General features: G+C 39.1%; 1 protein-coding gene across 5 annotated transcripts in view; it reads left to right on the top strand.

Annotated features, from left to right (window-relative positions):
• The window catches only part of SHANK3 (SH3 and multiple ankyrin repeat domains 3), a 7266504-nt gene that overhangs the window by 2616864 nt on the left and 4632847 nt on the right, over positions 1-16793 (top strand). For all 5 annotated transcript variants that reach the window (XM_044088609.1, XM_044088608.1, XM_044088610.1 and 2 more), the window contains one exon: positions 1221-1388. In XM_044088609.1, coding sequence (XP_043944544.1) covers positions 1221-1388 — 168 coding nt within the window. The remainder of the gene's footprint in view (positions 1-1220; positions 1389-16793) is intronic.

The following is a 16793-nucleotide window of genomic DNA, read 5'->3' as shown; positions in this document are numbered from 1 at the left end:
TATATAAGTTTGAAATACCGAATTTCAAACTTTCGAGACCTTATAGCTAAAACCCCAGACTACCAAAAGATCAGACGTGCGAATTTCAAAATCCCAACTATCGGGAGTTTGAAATTCACTTTTGTTGTTGCGGTATGGTGGAATGGCAGGTTAGTATTTCTGTTTAACTGTGTTGGTTAGAGATTTAGTGTGTAAGTACGTGTTGTGAGTGTGATGTGTGTTTGCGAGGGGGATGAAGGCATGTGATGGTGTATTCATGTGCTTGTCTGGGTAGTGCGACCTTGGAGTTAGAATATATAAGTGGGGAGTGCAGCCCCCACAAGGGGGTGCAGGGGGGCTTGCCCCCCTTTTTTCTATAGGTTAGGTTTGTGTGTTTGTGTTTTGGGGGAAGGTGTGTGCATGTGTCCGTGTGTGGTGTATGTTGTGTATAGTTTTCGGTAGTTTGAATTTCGCTGTTTTGGTTTTTTCGGTATTGTAGTGTTTCGGGTGTTTGGTCTCGGGATTTTGGGTGTCAGTAGAGTGAGTGTTTGATATTTAGTAGTGGTTCCATATATATATATATATATATATATATGTATGTATATATATATATATATATATATATATATATATAAATATATATATATATATATATAAATATGTATATATATATATATATATATATATATATATATGTATATGTGTGTGTGTGTGTGTGTGTGTGTGTGTGTGTGTGTGTGTGTGTATATATAAATATATATATATATATATATATATATATAGATATATGTATAAAAAGGGGGTGGGATGTATGTGTGGGTGAATGTGCAGGTGCATATGTGCCTATGGGATATATTTGTTTTTGCTGAAAAACGTTTTCACCAAATATATGAATCCCCTTATATTGCAAAGCATTGTTTAAAGAATGTGAGTGAGAGTATTGCAGATTGTCACAGTCCTGGTTGTCCACTGAGTTTTGACATGCAGTCCAATAAAACACTAGAGGAAGTCATTAGTATTTAGAACTGTTTTAATATATGCATTCTTTCACAAGTTCTCATAAATGTGATAGGTGATGTTTATTAGCTCAAACCTTTTTCATTGCATCAGGAAATTTCATATAAAACCATTACTGCAATAACATTTTCTGCTTTGACAGTGTCCATTTCATCAAGTTATACGTCTTGCAAAACTTACTGCTATAAAGTTATGCTGACTTACTTTTTGGTTTTAAATTTCAGACTTTCCTGGACTTAGGAGCATCTCCAGATTATAAGGATAGTCGAGGGTTAACTCCATTATACCACAGTGCTATGGTGGGAGGGGATCCGTATTGCTGTGAACTCCTGTTACATGACCATGCAACTGTTGGTTGTGTAGATGAGAATGGGTGGCAGGAAGTCCACCAGGTGAGTTTTAAAGCCTGTATCTTAATATAAAATGTATAGCTACTGACCATACTTTGGAAATATTAAGGTCAAAAGGAATTGTATATTATATGGGTTCTATGGCAGTCTTTTAAAAATATCATGCTATCTTCTATATTCTATTACATTGCATGGAATAATATTCATATAATATACTGATAAATGCCTAAATAATACAGTGCTGAAATAACAAGGTTCTGACCGCAGGAATAATAATACCTGTACAGTGATACCATAGAAATCAGTGAACAGATCTCCCATTTCGTTTAATTACTAAGAAGCTTTGGGCCTACCTAGATAATGTTACCTATGCATTTTCTCTTGTATCTGTTTTTAATGTAGCATTTAAGAGATATCTTAGATGAAATATATTTGCAGGCTGTGCTCCTTTTAATTATGTCCCTTCACTCAGTCATCACTACAAAATTTTTACTAAATGCAGGTTAAATACAACACTCGAGAGAACAGTACTATATCTGTAGGAGTGCATGTCCCTTGATCTCTGTGCAGAATGTTTGTTATGAGCTTTGAGAGTGGCAGAACATATTGAAACTATCCAGTCTTGCACATGAACAAACTGTGCATGCACGTTTTCATTAGTGAATGATACAACATGTGGAGTTCATCAAGACTTATCAATGGCATTATGCTACACATGAACTTAACAATGTAAATAGAAAAGAAGGGAACCACATTAATCTATCAGTGAAACTTTTAGCAAATGCTGAAGCTGCAAACATAACTTTCTGAAAGCCAATTTCAGCGCAAGTCAATATAGGCAATTTTTGCAGGGGGACAAGACCTCCTGCAACCACCATGTTGAGAGACATCTGCACACCCTTCCCACTCTTCTGCCTAACAACTCCACTTTTGCAAAGCTGTGGGTAAACCCCACACTCTATTTGTGCTAAAAGTGGCTTTCAGTGAAATTTATTTCATGGTATCAAAACTCTCTAAAAGAGCACCCCAAAAAAAAAAAAAGACAAGCTTCTGAAAATGAACACTTTTACACTTCTAAAATCACAATGTAAATTATCAGTGGACCATGCAAAGAGATCCATGATGGCAGTGAAGATGTCACAAGGGAGAGAGTGCAACTAGTTACTTAATATCAGTGGACTTTGTAATCTGACACAGGTTCGGTGGGTGATGTAAACATGAACCTAAAAGTAACAATATCACTGCTTGACCTTTTCTGTAACTCACAAAAGTTTATAGAGTGATTGTTGATTTCCAGAACATTGTCTCAGTCTATAATTATACTGTTCTGCATATAATGGTTGCTTGCTATACAGTAAGAATTATAACTTATGCATACCATTCTTAACTTATACATACAAAAGTCAGACAAAACTTGTCAAGCATAACTTGGCTTTACCATATTGTAGATAATCGCTTTGCTAATATGACTTGGAACATGTTTACCTCCTTACACAGGGAACACGTGCTGGGTTTGTAACAGTAAATTTAACAATATGCCTTTTATACACTAACATTTATTTTTTAGTGTCTTATGATTCTCTGTGTGCCGCTTTACAGAAACTGATGTAAGTTTATTTTATACAAATTAAAATGCATAATTGCACTTAGCAAAAGATGTGTAACTGAACATTATGCATGTATTCCTTATTTCATGTCTGAAAAGTGTCCTCAGACAAGCTCAGATGTTATGAATAATGAATAAGAAAAAAAAAGGCCTTTCTTCTTCAAATATTCTGACTTAAAGACAGAAATAGCTGTTAATAACTGTTAAGAAAATCTGATGCATTACATACTGTCTAGTACCATAAAACTGGCTTACCCAGTACCAGAGGAGCATGGTATACACCAGCAGCATGAATCTGAATGTTGGAGGAGGATGCCAGGCTACCTAAAGGAGACTGAACTGCCATTGATCTGTATAATGTTGAAGGCAGATTTCCACTTAAAAAGAGAGAAAAAGAGTACAAGACACATGACTTTACAATGAATAAGCGGGGATGGACCTTCAAACAGGAATGGTGCAAATATGTAATGAACGTTCACTCACATGCTATTTTATTGTTTGCCTTCCTCCAAAGGATATTACTGGGTACTCTGTGGATGTTTAGTGTGGAGGATTGAAATAACAACTGTGATTGATCTTCATCTTTTAGTTCTGGGTTTGATTCCCTTGGTCCCCTATATGCCAACTTTTAGCAAGTTACTTAAACAAACAGCACTTCTGTGTTGCCAAAGAAAACAGGCAATTTTCCTTAGTGGATTCATCTGGATAACATGCAGGTAAAAAATTAGTACATAGTAGAGAAAAAAATCCATCCCTGCTTCAAACAAAGAACAGGAACTGCTGCTCAAACTTCATGTTACACTGGGAGTAAATGGGCCATTAGCAGAAACTGGTAGGAATCTGACAGTTCAGTGGGTGATGGGAAGTAAACAGCAAATGGACTGAAAGTTGAAAATGGCTGAGGATTTCACGTAATGATTCCCACTTAATACTCTCAATGTATCTTTCTTGCATTCTTTTTGGTAACAAATATGTGTTTTGATTACATATACACTCATGTGCACAATATCTAGAGTTATGAAGTACTACCTCTATTTCAGGCAGACCTTTGGAGAACTACATTTTCCTGCACTACATTCTTATTATTTGCCATTTCAAAGTGTTTTTCCCCCATTAGGTTGGTTCTGATTTCCAAGATATACACAAAATCAGTGACATTATGAAGCTGATCTTTTAAACAATTTCTAATCCTCAGCACTAACAAATCACATTTCAACATGCTTGCAGAATTTTCCATTTTATTTTAAATGACTATTATATAATTATTTGTCATGACCCAAATGTCAGTAGGTGCCTTCATGAATTTCATTGCAGGTTTTTTCAGCCTCTGTCTTCTTCTGCTTTCCAAGAATCACAGCAGAAACCTACTCCCAAGTCCATTCATTTACAATTCTGTTTTGTACTCAATTAATTATTTTGTAATTTGCTTCTTAATGACTGCTACATAATGACAAAAATCTCCCACTTTATATGTTCAGTTTCAGAATGATACTTGACCCATGGAGTGACTCTTCTGAGGTCTGCATAATACCAACATTGCATTTAAATCACTGACCAAAAAACATAGACCTTTTGCGGCCTAGTACCAGTTAAGGGTGCCATATGTTAAACAAAATGCTGAGAGATTAGAAAGGGTTTGGTCATAAACCCAGACCTTTCACATATCTGCCCTATACCTCACATCACAGCTTTCAGGTGCTAAAACAGAACACAGAGAAGTAATAGTCCATAGTTTCTGATTAGTTGAAATAAAACTTTTGAAAGCATAATAATGTTCATAGGTAAATACTAGGTTATCAGTCTGCAGACTATTATAAGCTGAGCTAATAACCAGAGGTAAGAATCAAACCTTGTACCTTGTATCTGAAATGCAAACACCCTAATCATTATGCCAAGCCTCAAAATATTTTGCAACTTTTCAATGAATATATTTTTCACATAAATAATAATTTCAACTAATATTATGCATGCAGAGGCATAACTAGCTCAACTAGTGTCCAGTGCCAGTCCCACAAACTAGTGCCCACACCCTCAACTTTAAAAACAAAAGAAAGAAAAAAAAAAAAAAGAAATGAAATGAAAAAAAACACTTCTACAAAGTGCAAGAAACCAGTAGGCTTAATCAGTACATAATCCACCCCAATACAAAACTAAAACAAACAAAAAAAAGTATTCCGGTTACTGTAGGAAGCTGATTGGCAGCAATCACACCCTATCAAATCAATGCAAAGTCTGACTACTTCTTTGCTTTACTGTAGGAAGCCAATTAAGGTAATTCAGCAAATTCATAGTCCCTAGAGCAAAAAAAAAAAAAAAAAAAAAAAAAAACACAATTAAAGTGTCTTTCTGGACCAGTATTTTGGTACAGAAAAAAAAGGTTCAAGTCTAACTCTCGACTGCACCCCCTAACACTTTGCTCCACTGCTGATATACTGCTACTATACTGCTACTATATATCTATATCTATCTATCTATGTATCTATCTATGTATGTATCTATCTATCTATCTATCTATCTATCTATCTATCTATCTATCTGTATGGGTGTACTTCGCTTGATTGAAAACACACTTCAATGAAAATTAAATTACTAGGGCCACTTCACTGAAAGCTCACTTCACTGAAAACTCACTTGACTGAAACTCATTTAGTTGAAAGTTATATATGGCCTTTTCCCCACTGTAGTGTGACCCTGGAGTTAGTATATATAGTAAGTGGGATGTGGGGGATGAAGCCTCCCCCACATATGTTGGTTATATATTCTCTTCTGGAAACTATTATTCATTGAACTTGTAAGTATCACTGTGTATAGTTTAAAATGTTTATAATATGTGGGGGGCTATGCCCCCCACACCCCCCAATGGCACCAGTCATTTGCATGTATTACACCTACCTGCAGGGTGATGTCATCTTGGTGGGATTATATGACTGTTCCTAGCTTTTAATCATCTGTGAATTTGGTCAGCTAAAGGGCTTTGACATTGGCTTTGTCCTCTGAGAACTAGATGCCAAAGAGGAGTAGGACCAGCAAGGAGACCTGAGGGACTTCACTGATTATTGCCCTCATTGTGTTGGTGGCCTCACCGATCCTAACCTCCTGTGTCCTGTGTATGAGACAGTTAGTTATCCAGTGCATTATAAAGGGGTTTAAGCCTAGTTTTGTAAGCTTGTTAACAATGCCTGCACTGAGGTGTTGTATCAAATGTGTTAGCCAGATTAAGTTAGGCAGTATGCATCACTTTACCCTCGTCCATTGCCTTGGTGACATGTTCAAAGAAGTCATCAGGTTCAGTAAGCATGGCCTTCCTTTGACAAAGCCAAATTGGAATGGATCCAGTTCATAGGTTCATAGGTGTGTACTAGGCTAATGGCCCTGGAGCCTTTACAAGCCTAGCCCATAGGATTACCGTAGCAATGTGCTACCCGACTTTAGTTCCGAGTGCCTCTGTCGAGTAGAGTCATTGAAGTGATCCCAGAGTGAATTTTCTATTTCCCATCCACTCATCAAGATTTCTATTGAAGAGGGTCAGTGAGGTGCTCCACTTGACATGTATGTGAAGTCTATTCCATAACATGGGCAGCCTCTGAGTTATGAATCTGTCCCTCCAGCTTGTTCTGCTGATTGTGGTAATGAGATTGAGGTCTCTAGAGTGTGTAGTGCAGAGGGATTGGGATTTCTTTAGCTATAGCATTTCTAACAGAGCTGGGTTAGACATGGCTTTGTAAGTCAAGCAGAGATTGCCTATAAGTAGGTGATATGAGACAGAGAATAGATGGAGTTTTTTGAGTCTGTCCATATAGGACAAGTGTTTAAGGCCTAAGATCCCCTTTGTGAGGTACTTTTGTAGCCTCTCCAGTTGTTGCAGGTGTCTAGTGAGGTAAATGTCAAATAGGGCATTGTGCTCAATGACTGGCCTAATGAGGGAAGAGTAGAGGGAGACAATGACCTCTTTTTTCCTGGATGTACAACCCTTAGTAATGAGATGTGCCACATAGAAGGACTTTCTGACCACAGTGGCAATGTGGTGGTCAAATTGCTGTCAACCTGTGTTCCCTGATCTCTTATAATGCCTTCTGTGTTCAGTGGACTACCATCAATGTGGTAATTCATGGGAACTGGGTTTTTCCCAAAGGGGATGACAACACATTTTTTGGCATTGAGCTTAAGGCCATAGTTCTGACTCCAGTCATTGATCTCAGTGACGCCTTTCTGTAGGATATCAACATCACTTGGGGAGTTAATTATGACACTCAAATTGCAATAATCTGTCAACTTTGTCAGCCAGAGTCCCTTTGTGTTGGCCTGGACTTCAGAGAAGTAGATACTAAACAGGAGAGGACCAAGGACCGAACCCTGTGGGACTCCACTCATGATTGTTCGGCAGTCTGACTTGGAGTCAGCTACTTTCACACTGTGGGTTCTATCTGTGAGCCAGTTTGCAACCCACCTAGTCATATAAGGGTTAATGCCTAGCTTAGTGAGTTTTTCTATGATTCTTGAGTGTGGAATGGTATCAAAGGTCTTGGCCAGATCAAGGTAGGATGTATGAACCACCTTGCCTTCATCCACAGCTGTGGTGACTGACTCAAAAAAGTTAACTAGGTTGAGCAGGCATGATCTACCCTTCACAAAACCAAACTGTGTAGGATCCAGAGTTTGGAGATTCCCTATATCCTTGTTTATTAGGTCCATAATGATGTGTTCCATAGCTTTGCATATCAGACTCATCAGGCTAATGGGGTGATAGTTCCCAGGGTCTGTAGTCACTCTTCCTTTGTGGAGAGGGATGACTGTAGCAGTGCACCATTTGGTAGGGACAAAGCCTGAGGTGAGGCTGGGATTGAATAGGGCACATAGGTGAGGTGCCAGTTCACTCTGTAGTTCATGTAGAACACAGCCAGGGATATTGTCAGGTCCCATAGAAGCTGTATTCTTGGCCTTGGACAGCGCTGTTTTAACCTGTGCAGCAATAATACTGGGTGCTTGCAAATCTACCGGTATTGTGATTGGTCCTTTGGTGGGGGAGAGAGGGATAAAGTTGGCACTGAATCTGTCGGCCAATATATTGGCAATATCGGTTGGTTCGATATAGGATGTGCATTGTGCAGTAGCTCCGAGCAAATATGGGTATTGCAGTGGAGATTCTTTACATAACTATAGAAGGCCTTGTAGTTGTCTTTACTGTCTGCTGCAATTCTGTTTTCATAGCTAGCTTTAGAGGATTTGATGAGGGATCTCAACTTTTTGTTGCAGCTGAGGCTTCTATGTCTTTGTTGATCATTTCCATCATACTTTTTTCATGGCTTTGCAAATAAGACTGGTCAGACTAATGGGTCTTTAATTTCCTAGATCTATTGGTGGTCCTTCCTTATGAAGGTGACGGACATTGCAGTCCTCCATTCTCATGGACAAAGCCAGTTTTGAGGCTAAAGTTAAACAGTGACTCTAGTGGCTCCAACAAGTCATACTGTTGACTATTTAGTAGGTATCCTGGGATATTATCAAGGACCACTGACCACTGAGGCTGTGTTCTTGGCTTTAGTGACTGCAGCCAGGACATGCTTTCTTGATATAGCTGGATGGGTTATGTTTTAGGGTATTTCTTGGGGGGGCGTGAGTGGGGGGGGGGTTAAAACTGGAAATTAATTTTTCAGCCAACAGGTTTACTATATTACCAGGCTCAGTAAATGTGGCACGATTAATCATCAATTCAGCAGAATGCTTTCTGCTGCTCTTGAGGTTTCTGACATAGCTGAAGAAAGCCTTATGGGTGTTGTTTGCTTAAGAGGCTAACTTAACCTCAAAGTTGGCTTTATTTGACCTAACTAGCCCTCTTAGTTGCCTGTTTAGTTGGATGAATGAGCCCTTGTCTTTATGGGAATTGTACTTCTTGATTTTTACTGTCATTTTTTTTCTTTTATTGATGTTAGCAGAGCATTTTATTTTTGGAGTTAGTTATGAGCTTTCCTCTGGTAGGTACATCAGCCACTGTTCAACCACTGACATGATTGTACAGATTTTCTGTGAACAATTGTGGATAGGCTGCTGTGTTCTTTGAGTTCAGGGGAGGGGGTGTTGAATTTTGACAAACTATCTCTTAATAAAAGGAAGTTTGCCACAAAATAGCTCCTGATTATTATTGGGTTTACTGGGGTTACTGAGTTGATTTTGATTTCGATTGAGACAGCTTTATGGTTGGACCTTACCAGGGAGGATGTGACATTGGGTGTGGGGGGGTGCAGTATTCTCCCATATTTATGAGTATGAGGTCCAGTATTTTGGAATCTCTGGTGGGCATGTGCACTAATTCGTCAAGGGTGTTTATATTTAAAAAGTTCAGCAATCTCTGTGCTTACAAATTTGAGGTCATGTAAGATTCCCTGTCTTTAGAAGAATAATTAAAGTCCCCCTTGAGTAGGGTCTTTGGCTGGATGGTAAGTGTCTCTAGTAGGTCCAGGAATGCATTGTGAGTTTCTTGGGACATGGAGGGTAGCCTATATCTAGTTAGGGTATGGTACAGGATTTTATCTGTGGTTATGTGCACATGGAGCATGTCATCCTGTTTAACCTCCCTAGAGGTATGTTTGTTATTGATGTATATTGAGCCCCAGGGGTATGTTTGTTATTGATGTATATTGAGCCACCTCCACCTTTACCCTCTGCCTGTGCAGTTACTGGTCTAAAGATGTGAAAAGCACTGAAACCTTACACTGCTGGTGTAGTCTTTGTATCTTTAAACTATGTCTCAGTAACTGCACCAATGTCTATGTTCCGGGGGTTAGGAGGGCTTGGAGGGAGTTTAGTTTTTGCTAAGGCTCTTGGCATCAAGCAGCAACACCTTGAGGTCCATTTGAGTTGATTTTGCTGTATCAGTAGGTTTGTTAATTTAGCATTGTCTAAAAATGCACTATGGGGTTGGATAAATTATTAGCTAGTATTCAAAAGTATAGAGAGGGCAGATGCAGAACAATCTTGGCAAAGCAACGCAGCCTGTTTACCATGTCCTCCCATGCTGACAAATATTGGATCCCCTTAGAATGACCCCAGAAACTCAGCTAATTGTTAAAAACAATCATCTTTCTTTTCATATTGTGGTGTCATCCTCAGTGAAGATAATATGCTGCTCAGTGCTAGGCTCATACCAACCTGAGACATGCAGTCTAAGAGTGATGTTACCTTTGGGGATGTCTCTATCATATGTTAAATAAGCTGTAATCTCCAAGTGTTATTCAATAAGTCCTAATGCAGTGAAATAAAATTACAAACAAGAAATGCTAATCTGATTTTGTTTGAGGCTGTTTCTGTAATACTGCTATTCAGGACAGGCTTCAATAATTACTTGTGTATGACATTTCAGATTGCCCATCACAGTTGGTTAACCCCCACTATTTTCTGTTCCCTAGCTGATGATGGACTTTACAGTCACTGTAATTTTTTTAAACATATTTACATATATTACAATTAGCCAGGAACCATCTCAGCTCTAGGGAAATGCGTTCGGTAATCTACATACCTAGAACACTGCATACGTGCATGTTTTAATTCCTGGCAGATCTGTATAATTAGCAAGGCAGAGGTCATTATTAATTTCACAATAGGCATCCTTCCAAAAGGGCCTGTAGACTGCTTATCTCATGATGATTAAAAACCTGCTTCAGTGAGAGAGACTCAGTTTGGGGTAAGTATTAGATTTAGTCCAGATAATATGTTGTGTATTTTTATGTGTATATAGACTCACACAACACACATCTATATCTACACACATACACACACACACACACACACACACACACACACACACACACACACACATATATATATATATATATATATATATATATATTCACTTCATAACACTGAAAGCTCAAAACACTGAAAATGAGAAAATGTCATACTATAGAACACCAAAACACTGAAACTTCAAAACACTGAAAACTCAAAACACTGAAAACACATATCATACATATACTGAGTTTAAACAACATAAATTATAGCACTTTCCACCAAGTGTGAGCAGGGGGGCAAGCCCCCATGCACCCCCCATGTGGGGGGGATGTGCCCCCCCACACCCCTGCTACTTAAATATATCAACTCCAAGACTGCACTTAGTGAAGTGCGGTCTTGGAGTTGATATATATAAGTAGCAGGGGGTGTGGGGAGCACAGCCCCCCACATGGGGGGTGCTGGGGGGGGCTTGCCCCCCTGCTGGTGGAAAGTGCTATGATTTATGTTGTTTAAACTCAGTATATGTATGATATGTGTTTTCAGTGTTTTGAGTTTTGAAGATTTTGAAGTTTCAATGTTTTGGTTTCAATGTTTTGAGTTTCAGTGTTTTGAGCTTTCAGTGTTATGAAGTGAATCTATATATATATATATATATATATATATATATATACATATATATATATATATATATATATATATATATATATACATATATATATATATATATATATATATATATATATACACACATATATATATATATATATGTGTGTGTGTGTGCACACAATCAGACAATGTAACCTGATACCAGTGAAATGTAGTTTTCAAACCTTAAGAGTAGTGTACGGTTTCCTTAAGGAAGAACAAAGCAACAAAAATGGAAAACTAGTTGTACAGGAGTGATTATTCATGGTTTTGGCATACAAATCATTAAAATAGACTTTTGTCAAAACTTCTTATGTAAGATCCATGTCAAAGATCATTTTACATTCTTATTAAACATAAGAAAATGGGATTCAAGCAGGAATTGCTTTTTTTAAAACAGTCGTTTGTCAACTTAAAACAAGACACGTGTGGTTTTGCCCTTGTCAGAGCTTCTTTAGAATTGTTATACATAGTAGTAACAAGATATATATATTTTTCCATTTTGTATGTAAATAGCCAAATAAGAGCACTTAAACAGATCACATTCAATGGCAGTGATTGGATCAGTGGTCCATTCATAGTTTCATCTTTATTGTGATTGGTGCTGTAAGTAGAAAGTGCCTGTGTATTTAACTGTTGACCAGTGTGTTATGTATAATGTCAGTTAGCAATGTAGGCATCTAGTTCTGCCTTTTTGTTACAATAATATAGTATATAATGAAATAGACAGCAGGGAGACTATACTCTGTGAAATACTGTGATGGGAGCAGAAGCGAGACTGATGGTTAGCAGAATTAAAAAAAAAAGAAGTGTGGTGCTAATGGAGTACAGTTAGGATTTAGAAACCGTGTGTGAGTTTAGGAAGTCTGAGAAAAAATGTCAACAGATCAAAATGCTATCAGAGCTATTACTAATCCAAGCTAAGAGGAAAACCAAGTGTGAAGATGTGTGTATAAATATTCACAAGATCAGAAGATGAAGGGGAGGGGAAGAGTCAGAGATGGGTCACACATAAGGACAGAGTCATGCCAAACCACAGAATATGTAATATGCATGTATATCTATAGCTATATATGTATCTGTCTTTCTATGTATATATTGTTATTTAACGTTATACTTAGCACTCACTGGCCAAGTTGCCATGTCACACACTTTGATCATATGGATATAGCCAATAAATCAGCAGACAAATTTAGAGCTATCCTTACCACACCTACCCACACTGTTACTCCCACTATCCCTGAAAATTTAGTTTCCTCTGAAATCACCTCAGAACAAGTCTTAGCATCTCTGTCAAAGGCTAAAAATAATATTTTTATAAAGCCAGACAACATACCAGGTTGCATTCTCATTCGAGCCAAGTATGAACTATGTGAGCCTCTACTTAAACTGTGTAACCAGAGCCTGTTTACAGGGTCAGTGCCTGATGCCTGGAGAACAGTCACTGTTACTTCTCTACATAAGGATGGCCCCCTCTACAGACCCAGGTAAATATAGTCATCAACCTCTCCAGCTTTGTATGCAAATCTATAGAACATGCTATAGCAGAACTTATTTATGCAAGCACAGACAACTTAAGTCAAATAGACCCCCCCCTCTCCTTTTACAAAGGATGAGTCCTGTCTGCTAAATCTATAAGCTGGCCTGAAAGGGTTATAGTGTCTCTGCACAGTGGTCACTCTCGAGGCTTTTGATACTATTCACCACAACAGAATTAGTGACAAATGAGACAAAATTAATATAAACCCATACTATTTTCCACTGGATTTCAAACTGACTATTCAACAGATCACAGGTTGTGATCGTTTTTGGTACACTCTCTGAATGTACAATTGTAATAAGTACTGTGCAGCAGGGATATGCACTTGGTCCAGTCCTGTTTGGCATTTATTTTGCAGATCTAAGTCCATATCTGAGAAGTGTGGCTGACCAGGTTTGCTGATGGCTGCAAAGCTGGGTTCTGTTATCTGCTCATCCACTAACACTAAACAGCTTCAGCAGGGGTGGGAATATCCATAGACCTAGAGTGAAGAATACGTTGAATGCAAAGTACAGAGTGTAGCACTTGAAAAAGATGCTGCTCCCACCTCATAAGTTATGAATATTACTCCTCTTCAGATAGAGATGGTCATAACATATGTTGACAACTCAATCATCATGTCTCCACCATACACAGGAAATCCTTCCATATGACCCAGTAAATTGCCAAAAGAATATCATTAAGGGCCAAAGAAGTCATCCTGCCCCATATTCTACTCTTCTGTTATCAGCTCTATCACAGGGCTGCCACCCATCCCAGTATGATTGGGACACTCATGGGTTGAACTACCTCATCCCACTACCCGCTCTGTAAATTTAAAAGTACCGCTTTTCCAGTCACACAGAATTGCTGTGGAAAAGCCACAAATACTTCAGTTTTTTTTCCATGGAAATTTGATTACATCACTAACCCGGACCTGCAGGCAGAGTTATTCCCTTTTAGGTCTGAGTGTTTTAAATTGTACAGCAATTGGCTGCAATTCATGAAGGAGGTGGGGACTGGGGCAGGAAGACCCCTACTAAGATCACTGCTGTAGAGTGTTTTTTCTTAACGCTTCTATAGCCACTAATGAAAACTAAGATTTGTCCCTCCCCCAACAGCCCAGCCAGCCAACCGTCCAGCCATCCAGTGATCCACAGAGCCATCCTTTAATCTGCTGCAGAAATCACCATAATGGAAAATTGAAAACAATACATTCTCTACAGATATGATATAACAAATGTATTCCTATAAAAAGTAACAACTGTTTTTGTTTCCAAATAACTATAATATGGTTTAGCTTCACTCAGTCATTTGTGTTCAGTTATTTTAATGGTGTACTGAACTTCAGCAATTCAGGAAAATACAGTTCTTCAAAATCTGAATGGTTTTAAAATAATCATGTTGCTTTTGGTGAATGCAAATATAGTTACAGCAGCTGGGGATTTCCAAAAGCTTATATGTGTTGGACATACTCCTAATATTTTAGATAAGATTTTGTGAGTTGAATTTTGCTGTATCAACATTCTTATTTGCTCCAACATACTTTTTGTTGCTGAAAGTTATTTTTTGGATAAAAGCAATACTGTTGCATAATGTGATATTCACTTTGTATTTCTGCACTGTTTTCAAGTACAGGCAGGGAGTAAAATGACTCACAATACTGGCAGTTTGAAGACCGGGTGAGCATTTAGTTTCTAAGTAAAGGCTGACCTGGTGTTTTCTTTACTCTACGTCTTGAGTGTTCTGAGTGGTATATTACAGACAAGTCAGCATACCCACAGATTACTAGCCTGTGGAGATCTACTGTCATGGGCTTGTATCCTCCCAGATTCACCCCTTTCCTGTTCTTCCTTTCTACCTTTTGTTTACATCCTTCTTTCATATCTTCTTCCTTCCTTCCTTCCTTCTTTTCAAGCATGGCCTTCTGCTTGCATGAGTGCAACAGCTTAACCTACCTTTGGCACATATGATTTTAACTGTTGCAGCAGTATTAGTAAGCTCATGTCTCACCCACTACACTCCCTAACTGCCATAAAATGATGTTTAATAAGTCATGAATTCTTACCGTATCTTGGAATCATCAGCTTTCTTTGGTGTATTCATAGGTTCACAGGTGTGTACTAGGCTAATCACCCTGGAGCCTTTACAAGCCTAGCCTATAGAAGTGCCTTGGCATTGTGCCACCTGAGGTTACTCCCCAGTGCCTCTATCAAGTAGAGCCACTGGAGTGATCCTCAGAGTGAACTTTCTATTTCCCATCCACTCATCAAGATTTCTCTTGAAGAGGGTCCGCGAGGTGCTCTGCTTGACATGTATGGGAAGTCTATTCCAGAGCATGGGCAGTCTCTGGGTTATGAACCTGTCCCTCCAGCATGCTCTGTTGATTGTGGTAATGAGGTTGAGGTCTCTGGAGCATATGGTGTGGAAGGATTGGTATATCTTTAGATGTAACATTACTAACAGAGCTGGGTCAGACATGGATTTGTAAGTCAAGCAGAGATCACCTCTTAGTAGATGATATGAGACAGAGAATAGCTGGAGTTTTCTGAGTCTCTCTGTGTAGGACATGTGTTTAAGGTCTAGGAACCTCTTCATGGGGTACTTTTGTGGCCTTTCCAGCTGTTGCAGGTGTCTAGTGAGGTATATGCCAAATGGGGCATTATACTCGATGATTGGCCTATTGAGGGAAGACTAGATAGAGATGATGACCTCTTTCTTCCTGGCTGCAAAATCCTTGATAATGAGATGTGCCACATAGAAGGACTTTCTGACCACAGTGGCAATGTGGTGGTCGAAGGAGAGGTTGCTGACAACCTGTGTCCCCAGATCTCTTATAACGCTTTCAGTGTTCAGTGGGCTCCCATCGATGTGGTAATTTGAGGGAACTGAGTTTTTCCCAAAGGGGATGAAGACACATTTTTTGGCATTAAGCTTAAGGCCATGGTTTTGACACCAGTCATTGGTCTCAGTGAGGCCTTTCTGTAGGATGTCTGCATCACTTGGGGAGTTAATAATGGCTGCCAGCTTGCAGTCATCTGTGAACTTAGTCAGCCAGAGTCCCTCTGTGTTGGCCTGGACTTCCGAGAAGTAGATGCCAAACAGGGGAGGACCCAGGACTGATCCCTGTGGGACCCTACTCATGACTGGTCGACAGACTGACTTGGAGTCTGCTACTTTCACGCTGTTGGTTCTATCTGTAAGCCAGTTTGCAACCCACCTAGTGATATAGGGGTTGATGCCTAGTTTGGTGAGTTTATCAGTAATTCCTGAGTGGGGAATGGTATCAAAGGCCTTGGCCAGATCGAGGTAGGCTGTATGAATTGTCTTGTCATTATCCACAGCTCTGGAAACTGACTCAAAAAAGTCAACCAGGTTGAGCAAGCATGATCTACCTTTCACAAAACCAAATTGTGTGGGATCTAGAGTTTGGAAATTCCCTATATCCTTGTTAATTAGGTCCATGATGATGCACTCTATAGCCTTACATATCTGAGTCTTCAGGCTAATGGAGAGATAATTCCCAGGGTCTGAAGTTGCTCACCCTTTATGGAGAGGGATGACTGTAGCAGTGCACCATTCGGTAGAGACAAAGCTTAAGATGAGGGTGTGATTGAACAGGGCATACAGATGTGGTGCCAGTTCACTTTGTAGTTCATGTAGAACACATTCCAGGATATTGTCAGGTCCCATGGAAACTGGATTGTTGGGCTTGGACAATGGAGCTGTAACCTGTGCTGCAGTAATGCTGGGTGTCTGGCATTCCTCTGGTATTGTGATTGGTCCTTTGGAGGGGGGGGGGGGGCGATAAAGTTGCCACTGAATCTTTCAGCCAGTATGTTGGCAATATCTGTTGTCTCAGTATAGGAGGTACCATTGTGCAGTAACTCAGACCAAACCTGGGTATTGCTGTGGAAATTCTTAATATAACTATAGAAGGCTTTGTAGTTGT

The sequence above is a fragment of the Protopterus annectens genome, chromosome 11.part0 (assembly GCF_019279795.1).
Source record: "Protopterus annectens isolate FY-2018-M chromosome 11.part0, PAN1.0, whole genome shotgun sequence".
NCBI lineage: Eukaryota > Metazoa > Chordata > Ceratodontiformes > Protopteridae > Protopterus > Protopterus annectens.
This window is presented reverse-complemented; position numbering and strand designations above follow the sequence as displayed.